General features: G+C 40.2%; 1 protein-coding gene across 1 annotated transcript in view; it reads right to left on the minus strand.

Annotated features, from left to right (window-relative positions):
* Positions 1–9,316, minus strand: part of ABLIM1 (actin binding LIM protein 1) — a 136,395-nt gene extending 127,079 nt beyond the window's left edge. Inside the window, exon 1 of the mRNA XM_032190793.1 lies at positions 9,188–9,316. Within this exon, the coding sequence (XP_032046684.1) occupies positions 9,188–9,278 (91 nt within the window). The 5' untranslated portion in view covers positions 9,279–9,316. The remainder of the gene's footprint in view (positions 1–9,187) is intronic.
* Between the last annotated feature and the right edge of the window lie 3,938 nt (positions 9,317–13,254).

Genomic DNA, 13,254 nt, shown 5'->3' on the forward strand with positions numbered 1-13,254 from the left:
GCTTCACCAGACACACCTGATCCTTCACGCCTACCCCCAGCTGTGCACTGGTAGCACAAGGGGTTTACAACCAACTTCCAGAGGTGCTGAAAAACACCTGGAAGAGAGATGCTGCTCCCAGGACGAGAGCCCAACCTTGATGGCATGCTTGGTCCATGAAGAACACTGCAATATGCCTATGAATCTCTACTATAACACTGCAAAGCTATCCGCAGAAAAACAGGGATTCAAGGAGGAAGAAACACAGCTTCCCACAAACCTGAATTGAATCAAGACACTAGGACCATATGGTTCTTAAAAACAACAAAGAGAAAAAAAAAACATATCAGTGCACTCAGCCAGGTCCTTAACTGACAGTGATCTGTAATCACAGAAACAGACTCAGAAGAGACTCAAGAGATTACATAGCCATGTGCTAGGTAGGCTCAAGCACCTTGATCCTTTGTGACACTCATAAAAATCTGCAAACCGTTTGCACAACATGCTTTGGCACTGTTCCTCCACTTCTCTGCCTTTGCATCCAGAAAGTTAGTTATACAGTTATGCAAAGTAGGTCTTCTCTGCTGCAAACGCAGCTAATCTCACTCAGTACAACGCAGAACATCTCCATTTGACAACCCTTTCCATACATGAAGATTGACTAAATCCCTCACTTATCTCCACTCTTCTAGATTGAGCCAACCTAATTCTATTAATCTTTCCATGTAAGTCTTCTTACCTAAATTTATTATTCTCACTGCCTTCTACTAGTTTTCCTCCAGTTTATCTGTATCTTTCCCAAAATAAGATGTTCAAACACAGGCAGTGTCCAGCAGTGGCCTCTTCTGTAGCAGAACAGAGAGCAATTATCTCCCTTGCTGTACACATCTGCTAACACATCCCAGAATAATAGATTTTTTTTGTCAGTAGTATCATTTAGTTGATTTATATTGTGATAAGTATAGTTATCCTCCATACGCTTTTCTGTAGTAGTGTTAGTTATTTTCCATATTTTACCTATGCAAGTCCAACACCTTAGACTTGTATTCACTGAAGATCAACTGCATGACTTCAAACCACCTAGCTGACTTCCCAGGACCATTCTGAATTCAGATATTCTGCAGGAGAAGGACACAATGCTCATAAACTTGGATTACCACAGAAACTTTTAAGGCATGCTCTATATTCCATCACGTAAGTCAGTTTTATAAACCAGGGAGCTTTTATAAACAGGGAGCGAAGCCAGGAGAGGTTATTCACTTGAAGGAATCTATCCAAAAAGCTATGAAAAAGCAGAACCACCTTATCTGAGGCACACAACCTGTCTGTACAGCACATCTCAGCATCTAAAGAAAGGGTACCAGCTACATTGCCAACAGAACCTGGATTTTTCTCTCTCTAATCACTGCTTGCCACTCTCAACATTGCTTAGCTTTGGACACCTTACAAGCTCATCCAGCAGCATTAAAATCCTATGGCTATAGGTACGCACACTGTGGGGAGCTTCTATGAGCACCATCAGCACATTACAAATGGACCTTTTCTCCAGACCCTCATTTTTCACAGGATCTAATGCTTTATAAAATTTTCCTCCATCTGTCCAACCACTGAGCTGTCTTCATGCGCTCTGGACTTCCCCCATGTCCTTTTCATCCTCTCAAATTCCTTCTGTCTTCCTTGCCATCTAACTGGTCCAACACAAGCAGCCATTCTCACAAGCTCTGCTTTGAATTAAGACTGTTACATAAACAGGTACTGAACTCATGCAGGAGGTCGGTTAGATAATGTGGTACGTATCTCCTTTCCCTCAGGTGTACACCACCGCTGCATCAAACAGCATTCAGGTTGGAGGAAGAGAGGAGGCCTGCACAGGGAATCACATCCATGTGACAGATGACAGAATCTCAGGCAAGAAGGAATATCACACAGCTCCGAGCCAATTTTCTCTTTCAGATTCCTCTTCTCTTTTGCAACGAGCTGTCAACTTTTGCTAGTCCTTAATATCAAACATTTTTCCACAGCCTCCTTTGTATGGGAGTCTGGCCTCCAGAGACAACTAGCCATGTGCTTTAACAGGCTGGGCTAACACAGGTTTGGTGGCAGCAAACCACCCAGTTGGCAATTCCTTCCGTGGGAAGCAGTCCCTTACCACCTTCCCTGGAATCGGGAGTGAAGGCTGCTCAGCAGGCTTTACGAGCCAAATGAAGCCAAGAATCCCCATCCTGCAGTCACCTTGCAGTGATTCAAAATGTCTTTTGAAGTCTTTTTCTTTTTCTTCTAAAAAAAAAAAATAATCTTCAATTTTTAGAATACAGTTAACTGTCTACATCACACCGCTCTCTAACATGAGATGAGATGCTCCAACCTTCCCCTTGGGAAGCCAATGGACTTTCATGCTGAGAGCTAAGTAAAAGCATGGCACAGATTAAATCCCTGAGACTCCAAAGACCCACTTCCTGGATACTAAATAGCTCTGCACTTGTTGAGAAGATTCCTGGCCCTCCAAAAACCTACGAACAGGGCATTTCCAGAAGGCTATAATTCCACTCATGAGCAGCAAAAAAAAACATGAGATGAATCTCCAAATGTCTTGGATGGGGAAATTTATAATCTCTGTTTGTAAAGCCAAATACAGACAACAACCTGTCTTTCAGGAGCGTACATAAGCTGCTAAATCTTGTAGTACTTGAGGCACCATAATCCCCAAGCAGGCACATGGCCTAAGGGATGGACACATGCATTTTCTATCTTAAACTCACTTACAGCTTCTACCAACAGGCCTTTTTCAGAAACCACGTCACTACTTTTCTTCTAAAGAGCTGGAATTCTGACTCCAGTTACAGTACCACAATTTAAGCAGAGCTAAGACACCTTTCAGCTTTTCAGCTGGCGTTATCCACCCAACTGGAAACCAGGACCAGAACACCCATCCTACTGAATACCAGCACCCAAATTGCAGGATGATAAAATAATGCTAATCATTTGTTTAATGATTATTAAGGAACTGCTTATTATTAGTGCTTAATAATTCTTTGTGATTGCTGATAACTGAGTGAAGAACTGCATAAATGCAAATTTCTAGACAGATTCAAGTCCCATGCGAATCAGAATAAAATTGCAAAAAGGTGGCTGCCAGTCTGCTACAAATGCAAAACATTTCTTTGGAGTCCCACATGGATTGATCATATAGCCAGTCATTGTTCATTCAGTTTTCTACTTTAAATTGTGCTTTATACAAATGCAGAAAATATCCGTCAAAGTTCTCTCTAGAATACCAGAGGGAAATGCAGGGGTGGCAAGGCAGAATTATACCTGCTTTTTCAGGGTCACAGCCATATTACAATATTTACCGCACGTTCTAGCATTATCTTAGTTAGAATTTTAGTTTTAACAGAATTGGTCACTCAGAAGCAGTAACTACACACACACACAAAAAAAAAATAAATATATATATTATTTTTTTTTGCTATATTACTATTGCACTGTGAAGTTCATTGAGTACAGAGCTAACTAGCTAAAAAACTGCTTTCACAGAACAGAAAATTATCTGGCACTGATGAAATATCAAACCCGAAAGCAAATATTGAAAAAATACCCACCTACCATATACAGTAACTCAATATTAACACTTTTAGGATCTAAATAGAGTGACAAGTATGTAGTAGTTCTCTTGATCTGTTAAGGACAGGCAGAATTTCAGCACATAAGAAGTCTGGGGTATCAAAACCAAGGTCCATAACACAAGTCATAGAAGAGAAATTTTGTATTTGTCTGCAAGCTTCAGATTAACAATTTTATAGCCAGTTTCATAGATCAGCATTTCCAGAAAAAAAAAATAAATAAATTTTTTTTTAGTTCTTGATGGACTGTAACAAATGAGTTAAGCTCATGAATTCAAAACATAATGCCTCCTCCCGCTTTGCCACAATGAATAGTTCCATCAAGGAATAAACCAGTGTTCAATATCAATGAAATAGATAAATAAATAAATAAAAATTAAGGACTACTGAGAGGAACAGACAGCATTTTTATGACTCTGTACATACATCCACATTACGCTGCATCTTGAATACTGTGTGTAGTTCTATGCCCCATGTTTTCAACTGTTATAATAGAACTAGAAAAATAAAGGGGAAGAAGGATAATAAAATGCATGGATAGGCTCCTGCACAAAGAGCATCTAAATAAATTATGACTATTTGTCCTGGAAAATAGATACCTGGATAAGAGATACAGAGGTCTAAAACTCACAAGTGACAAGGTGAACAGGGAAAGACTTCTAATAATCTTTTCCAATTCAAAAATTAGGCAGCTCCAAATGAATCTATTCAGCAATAGGTTTTAAAACAAAACCAAATATAGTTCCATAAAACCCTTCGGAAAGCTGTGGAACACACCACCACAGGATGCTGTGGTTTTGCAAGGTATTTTTATCGCTTGAGTACCTCTGCAAATTAAAGCTTTCTTTTTTTTTCCCAAAACGATCAGAGAGAGAGAGATGCACTTACATCCACCTTTTGACTATTCAGATTCATTATTTTTTTTTAAATTCTTGTTCCCTCCTCACTAAAAATATTTCTGTACACCTGCTGTCATAAAGCATCTTGCTGTTACACAAAATAATAAGCTAGCTGTATTCAGTCTATACGGTGAACAAAAACCCCATATCTGATGCCAGCCCTCACTTACCCAGATCCTCGGGATCGTCAAATAACTGCTCACATAAGTAGTAGTCATCTGGATTCAAGTAGGGCAGTTGCTTCAGTATGCTCTGCTTCGGAATGAGATACAAGACCTCTGCAATATCCCCATCCTCAATAATGGACATTCTTTTGACTGAATTTCTGAATTTCACCTTTTCCAGCACCAATTCTTTACTGTTACTTGATCCACACAGCTTCCCAAAGCTGTTTAAGATGGGGAAGGACGGCATTTCTATGCCGAAGGAGCTACAGAAAGTAACCTGTAGTGCGTGTACTCTGTCTACTACTGCCCTTACCGATCCTTCTCTTTTTCTCTTATCCAGCAAAGGAGATTAAGGAAGATATATTTTTAGTGATCATCTTCAAGAGATTATGACAGTATGCTTGATCAGGTGACTACCATCTAAAACTATTGCAATCAATTGCAACTCATTCCAGAGAATGCAAAAAGCTGCAGCAAAACCATAAAGAGTATTTGAAAATCAGATTAATATTCAGGACAAGAGAAAGAATTTATCCGAGGTATGTAAGAGGATTAGTTTGAAAACAAAACAAAAAAAAATTTGCTCTGTTAGAAATCTTATTATGGAGGAATCATCATCGTAAGCTACAAATGCACATCTGTGCATTTAATCTACCAAGCCTCTGTTCCATGCCAGGCCTGTGCGTGTGCCACGGAGAACAGGTTAGAGTAAAGCATGCTTGCCCTCCTCCTTCAGGAATATACAAAGGCTGGCTAACTTTACTTCGTAAGTAGATTTCCTTGGAGAAATCCTTTCTGCAGCTTTCACTGCCTATTACAAACAAAAGCACTTAAGCTTACCCCTAACTACTGAAGACTGGTTAGCTGGGGCTCTCTTCCTCTCCCCTTTCCTGTCTGGCCGACAGGAGAAGCTTTGCAGACACGGTGCCAACTCCTCCTGCTTCGCTTACAAGAAGTATTTACATTAATCCAATTCCAGTGACTTGCTAATCTAATCATCTAATGAATATTTCTCCCTGGGTAAAGGCAGAGTTAATCATCAACTGGGCACTGGAAAGTCACAGGAAATCCCAAAGCAAAATAGAAAAAAGAACTGGAACAGCATTCATAGTCTGAAACGGGGAGTTACAGGTAGACCCCAAGACAAGTCCCCTGCTCAGAGACAACCTCAGCTCCTTCTCCCACCAAACTCCCTGAGACAACAGCAGTGTTCAGCCCAGGCCTTCAGCTCCCCTTAACACTCAGAAGCTGTATATAGCTGCAAAATGGCCTGGTGCAATAAGCACACTGCTTCTAGTATGGCTTTTGCTAAATTATAAGGTGAAATAAAAACATTAAAACAATAAGCTTACTGAGCATGGCGAGAAATTGTCGTTTAACTCTTCTCTCAAAACCCAAACAGTTCAAGTACTATCTGATGGGGACAGGCTTTGAAGAGAAGACTCCTTTATTTACCGTTTTAAAGAGAACATGCCATGTCACAAACCCAGCCTTTGATCATCTATTATTACAGTTTTCCTTTCCTGTGAGGTCATTTGCTTTTTATTTTTACATAGCAGGACTTTTATGTTATCTTGAAAACAAGCCCGAAATCACAGCTCCCTTTAAGCAGCCATTCCCTGGGGTTTTACAACCAACCATGGACAGAGCCAGCACAAATCAACATCGCTGCACTCCTTTTTATGGGGTCATACTAATGTGTATTTGAGGAGGACGGGGCTCAATAAATACAGCAATTAGAGTTCTGTCTTACAGTATCTCCCATCAGATCAGAGATCTCAGCAAACACTATTTTCAAGTATTACCCCCAGGAAATGAAGCTTGTCAGCTGTTTTGCAGTCTCTCCCAGATTTCACAATTTACTGGCCTGCACACCACGGGCCAGTCAGGGGAAAAGGCAGATCTCCCGAAATAACAACAGCTTCCATCGCTCAAGCTGAAGGTGGATCGCCGCTCTGTGCTCATGCAGCGGGATGACTCAGAGGAGACGGCTGGGCACTCTCTAACATGTGCATCTCTCAGCTCAGATATCGGTTATTGCTGAATAATCTCAGAAAGATGTAGACAGGCCACAGAAATCCAACAACAGTGGTGCCCATTACCCAGCTTCACCAACACTTCCAGGTGGGCTCCGCCCTTCAGGTAGATGAGCCAAGAGCACACACGTCAACTCAGCTGCCCAAGTCAATCCTCACAAGGTGAGCTCCGCAGTGAGCTCTCCAGCTTCCCAGCTGTATGTCCCTACACAGGCGTTACACCTGCTAATGCATGATGTACTGGTACAATCTGCTGTGTAGTGGTGATCAGAAGAAACTGCAGTCTTTTTTTTCTCTCACATAATCACATGACATAAAAGCTATACGAAGCCTCCTCTGACTCCTTTAACCACTTGAGATTGGTCCCTGCATGTTTACCTCTTACATGGCTACAGAAGAGCTGCAAGCAGGGTACACAGGGCAGGGGCAGGATGAAGGCAGAAGAGGCTGAATCCTCTGTTCCTGCACTTGGTAGCATGACTTCTGCAGGCAGAGCAACTCCAGGGTCAGCTTCAGAGGCAGAGAGACCAGTGTTCTTTTTCTGTAGCATCTCCACCCCAGAAGCAGTCAGCCTGTGCCTACTGTAGAAGTCTCCAGTGCTAGTTTGAACAGGGAGTCACAACCTTGTCTCCTTCTGATGCTGAGACTCAAAGGATTAGCAGAAAGGCCATGAGTACAGTTCAGTAAGCATTTTGTGACCTTAGTGTGTCACCATAGAAACACCCAGCTTCTTAATTTTTGCGAATTAAGATTACCTTTCTCCGAGGGGCTACTCTAACAATACCCCTTTCCAGCCATAGCTATTGGTGTCTGTGACTGATGACTGCAAATCTCAAAGACCACACAGTAGCTGCTGCTGCTAATGCAAAGCAATATGATTTTTTGACAGTGTTTTTTACACACAGGGTATACCTTTAAGAACCTCCACGCTGCTAATACATAATAAAAGGGGACAACAAGTAGAAATGAGCAAAACAAGCCTAAGAAGTATCAGAGTGGCTTCCTGAGAGCTGGCTCAGAGGGTCAGGTCCCCGTGCCCCAAGTCTGAGAAAACCTCCTGCACCACCCCTGTAACTCAGCATTATTGGTAACAGGCTTAGCTTCAGACAGAATCAAAAAGACAGTGCCAATCTCCTACCACTGGAGGGGTTAAGCACTCGATTAGATGGAGGAGATTGATTTCTAATACCCTTGCTGAAGAGAAACAAAAGAGGCAGGAAGCACAAGGGCACAACCCCATCCGTATGTTTCTTGAAACCTGTTCTCAGGAACCCAACCCAGAAACAGCACTGAGGAAATTTCCTCAGCATCTGCCAAGTATCAAAATGTTTTTCAACCACTGCCAATCTGAAGCCGTGCCTCCTCTGAGCGTTCAGCGCTGGGGGCTCGAGTCTGCCCAGGCATTACAGAGCACAGCTGCAGGTGCAGCCGCTTTTCAGACTGATGGAGTTCACCAGGGACTGAATACGAGACAGAAGTTAGGCAAACTAGTTACTTTAAATGTCTGATCTCACTACTAGATAAATATTCTAATTATAGCATTTCCATCCATCTCAAGGCCATTTCCTATTCAATCCTGTCTGAATTTCCCGAACAAGCAGTCCCAGATTATATAAATAAACATATAACTAAGTATGTCTCATGTACAACTAGGAATAGATCACTCTACTAACGCTACTCAAACAGAACAACAAAATTTGACTGCAATCAATAAATAAATTCCACAACAGAGTAGCAGGCATCTGCTATGTTATTTTGCTGAATAACAGCAAAAAGTAGACAACAGCTGTAATTGCTTCTGTCAACAGACTTAAACTTCCTGCAGATACATTTCAGTGTGACGTTATTCTTGTTTTTGAAAATAGTCAATCATCCTAAATTCAGAAAAACCTACCTCCAAAGGAAAACAAACAAACAGACAAAACAAAAACAAATTTTCCTTTTCCCTCCTCATGCCACTTCAGAGTGTAACACATTTATCATGTAGGTAGATAGCCCCAACTATTGTTTCGTCCAGCTGACCAAGACAACAGGATTATCTTCTCTGCCATCAGAATTCTCATACAGACAGAGAATAAAAGAAAGAAAGTAAAAGAAAAAAAAAAAAAGAAAGAAAGAAAAGAAAAAGAGAAAGAAAAAAGCCTTCACACAGATGAAAAATGAGCAAGGACTACATCCATTTATACCAAGAAATATAATTATCCAAGCAATTAAAAAAAAAAAAAAAAAGAAAGCTAAAACAGCAAGAGAGAGCAAAAAAAGTCATTCTAAAATTCAAGTTCCCACAAATAGGGAATCAAAAGCTTACTAATTACTGTAAAATGACTCCATGCACGCAGCTTTTCACTTCTGACACACACCATTTACTTACTGAAGACTGCAGGGTGACATACAAAACACTCAGCTACTTACTGCAATCTTGATGAAAGAGTTCATTGATATAATGGAGAGCAAAAAATCCACATGCACATCTTTAGTTTCTTTACCTAAATGTCCAAAACAGGCAGTCATCTTCTGGGCATACTGACACAAGCCATTCTCGCTGTAGGACTCCTCACCGAGGATCTGTTCACTCATTGCTTCCGAAGGAGCTGCCTTTCTCGACAAAGTCAAGCAACTACTGCTTGCTTGAGACTGATAAGACTACAGAGCTTCCTCCAGTTTATCTCCATTAATAATTCAGGCCCTATATACAATTTGCTGAGCTCTAAAAACCAGCAGCGCAGAGCTACTTTGTGGCTTTTGAAGTAATCATGTCCTTAAAAAGTATCTCAGGTTATTATAGTCCAATAGTTTACAGCCATTATTTTAATTTGGAACAAAATCCATGCTCTTGCTGCACAGTGGAAAATATTGTTGGGATTGTGTTCTGGTCAGTAAGACACATAAAACATCTCCCCAGCTCAGACCCAGAAACAGAATTACCCCCGGTACTGACACACTCCAGCAAGCAGACATGGACACTGTTGTAAGAGCATTTTTCGTGTCACGCACCCCCTCCTCAATGCTATATATTTTCTAGGGACTAAATATGATAAAAAGAGCCCAGGTATTAGCACCACCTCATTTTCTGGCACTTTCTAGCACCATGTATTGCAAAAGAAGTAAGGCACCATGGTCAGGAGCAGCAGGGCACTTTGCCAGCTCAGCCGCCAAAGCACGAAGCCAGTCTAACCTTACCGCTACCTTTGCTTGCCTGACATGAGCAAGCAAAGGAGAAACCAAAAAGCAATCCACCACGTAAATTTGTAAAGAACAAGTTCACGATCCTTGTTGTTTCCACCAGCAAGTATGGGGAAGCGGGTTCAACTCAACAGTAAAGCAAATGGTCAAAACCTGGTAAGAAAATCAAACCGAACTGACTCAGCAGTCCCCTGGGCCCACTGCAGTGGCAGGCCTCACGTACCTGTCTCTGCTTTGCTCTTCAGACACCACAGCACAGTAAAATGAGACTAACTAGAAGAGAAAGAGCATGAAAACATATACTACAGATCACCTAATTAATGATACTGACTGAGCTAAATATTTGCAGAATGGCTTTTGCTATTCCCTCTGTACTCAGGCGATGATTACAAGTGAAGAACAGGTGGGCCTCCAACAACTCTGCTCCTTGTACCTCACACTTGTCTCCTCTCTGTTACAGACTCTTCACCAAGATCACATCCACTCATGAAAACATATTTCGAAGAGATCATATAATGACTGCTGATGTTCATATTAAGCACTGCTACTACTTTACTTAATAAGACAGTTTAAAAAGAGATCTGTGCTAGCATATCTGGATGCAAATTTTACAACTGATCAAAAAGCCTAGTTACTCAATATTACTACAGCAATTTCCTGTCTATAAAAGCATAAAGAACTGAGAAGCATTGCTATTTTTCACTGTGGTACAGGCTATGAAGAATCCATACAAATATAACTTTTAAAGTCCATAGGTCCCTACCAAGTTAATTCCTTGGTTTCAACTGAAAGAGTCAAATAAGCTACGCCACCATCTACAACAGAAGGAACATAACAATCACAGGGACGCAGGGCAGCTCCATACTGGCAAAAAGAGCAGAGTAGCTGACTGAAAAGAGCTCTCTCAGGTTAAAGTGACATCAAAGATAAAATGATTTGTATTATAACTCAACTGAGCAACCCAGTTAAGCCCTAGTCTCCCATAGAGGCTTATCAAGCTGCTAATTCAGGATTTGATCTTCACCATTATTTAATGAAATAATTTGGCAAGTTTTATCCCAAACACCTGGTTTTGTTGTACACACACATGCAAAATACAGTACCAAAGAACTGTTATGAAGTCTATGAATGTCTTTGTCACAAGAGAGAAGCAAGTCTGAGGACTGAATAGGATGAAGCTATGGTTGTACCATCTTCCACTGCACCAAACATGGACTTCTTGAAAGCCCATCTGAGGATCTCTGAGATGTTGCACTGCAAACTGGATCGCAGGTCTATGTAGTAACAGCAAAACTTGCATGCACAAAGTATTTTGTTTAACTGAGAAATAAGAAAGCAATGTAATTTACTGATTTATTTTTGGTATTCATTGCAAAACAAATATAAAGTGTTGCTTTGCCCTGTATTTCTTCTGTGCAATTTGCAAGCACAAAAAAAAAAGTATAAAAGAAAACACTACTACAGTTCTGCCTCGGACTTAACTAAGACCACATGGTGACAATTTCCTTTCCCAACTGATGACATTTGCAAAATCTTTCAGCTGAATTAAAGCATTGTGCTCAGCTTCCTGTTATCAACTATGTATGATAACTTTCATGGCACATGAGCCTTAAATAACAAAAGAACAGCTTTGCAGTGCATTGTAAAGCTGGACAGGCAGCATAACAAGCTCTTGGGAAAGCTTTCCCCTTTGCTGTACATTCAGAAACTGAATCTGACTCACTTCCCTAAACTCCAGAGTCCATCAAGTTTATCCACCAGTGAAGCAATGCATGTTAAGATAACACACACAAAAATATCAAAACAATATGCTTGAGATTAAATCCAATCACTCTCTTTCTTGGACAACAAAGGAGAGCGACAACAGCCATTCTCTATCGTGCAATTAGATGGGCTGAAATAGTACACACACAAAAAATCAATCACCAAATGAAATATTTACATGATGTTAAGGGCAAAAATAACATCAGTTATCAAAGCACTGTCTACTACCTATGGCAGCTTTAAAACATCCCTTTCAAGTATCAGGTATCGGTCACTGTCAGGGATTGGATACACGTCCACTGGAAATGAAACAATGGTTCAAATCAATTTCTTAACTACCTGATTTCTACATTGGATGATCCATTTTCATTAAGAACACTGCAAATAAATAAACATAATTTGTTCTTAAAAAGCATCTCTAAGCTTATCTAAAAGTAAGAAAGAAATCTCTTTGTAAAACTTCCTAATTCACTAATTTAAAGCAAACTACCTAGTCTTTCTACATTGCAGTTCTAGGTAAAAACAAAACAAAAAATACAAAACTTTCCTTGTAATTCATCAATTCACCACTTAAAACACTTTAGAAGTCCACTAAAAGGTTTGTCAAACATTTTTTCCACCTTCTGCAAAAAGCTAGTGCTTGTGGGGTTACCACTTTCATTACAAAAATGATATCTCCTCCTAGGTTCAAATCTAATGCAGAAGCAGGCAACTAAATTCCCAATCTGTGATACAAAATCACTGGCACGCTGCTTGCTAGAGGAGTGCACTGATAATCGGTTTAAGACCAAAAGCATTGTTCAACCAAAAGCTATTTACCTTACTTTATCAATTCAAATGTGCATTTCAGACTAGTCATGGGGAAAAAAAATAATCCTTGACTATTTTCAGACATAAAATGTCAGTGTGTGCATTAATGGATCAGTCTATTGTATTATTTCAAGATGAGGTGGCTCAGCATTATATTTCCTGGCAGCACAATTAAAGAGTAATCTATTGATCTATAATGCCAAGAACACTGCAACATATATTCGTATAGAAAAAGCTATACTTTTTACTTAAAGGTGGAAGAAAACAACAGCTGTAATTGCTGACAACTGATGCCATTTTGTAGGCAGGATATGGTCAGAGGTATATGAAATACAAATATAAAAACTACTGCACCCTCAAGACTCTGTATAATTGAACAACTGACTCAGCAACACAATTCAAGTGCTTGCCTATCTGCAACCTTATAAATAATCCCTCAGCTTTCCTGGGGCCATGCAGTACGCTTGAAGTTAAAGAGACGCCTAAGCCACTCTAGGGAATAATTAGCAAAAAGGATCATCCTGGCAGAAGCTGGCACACCTTCAGATGTTTAACAGGAATTATTTTTTTTCTAGTTCTCAACAGTGTTAGGTATTTTTTATTTAAACAGATACTTGAGATGCAAATAAGCAGTGTGGAAAAACAAAAATTTTTGATTTTCTTCTGCTTACTTGTGGTCATTACTTTGTAACAGTTCAGCCTGTAGTAGCCTGTAAAGAACCACAATCAAAATAAATAAAAAAAGTAAAGCTTTATTATATTAGCTAGAGGCCCCAAGAGCTAGAGATGGTTCATT

This window comes from Aythya fuligula, chromosome 7, assembly GCF_009819795.1.
Source record: "Aythya fuligula isolate bAytFul2 chromosome 7, bAytFul2.pri, whole genome shotgun sequence".
NCBI lineage: Eukaryota > Metazoa > Chordata > Aves > Anseriformes > Anatidae > Aythya > Aythya fuligula.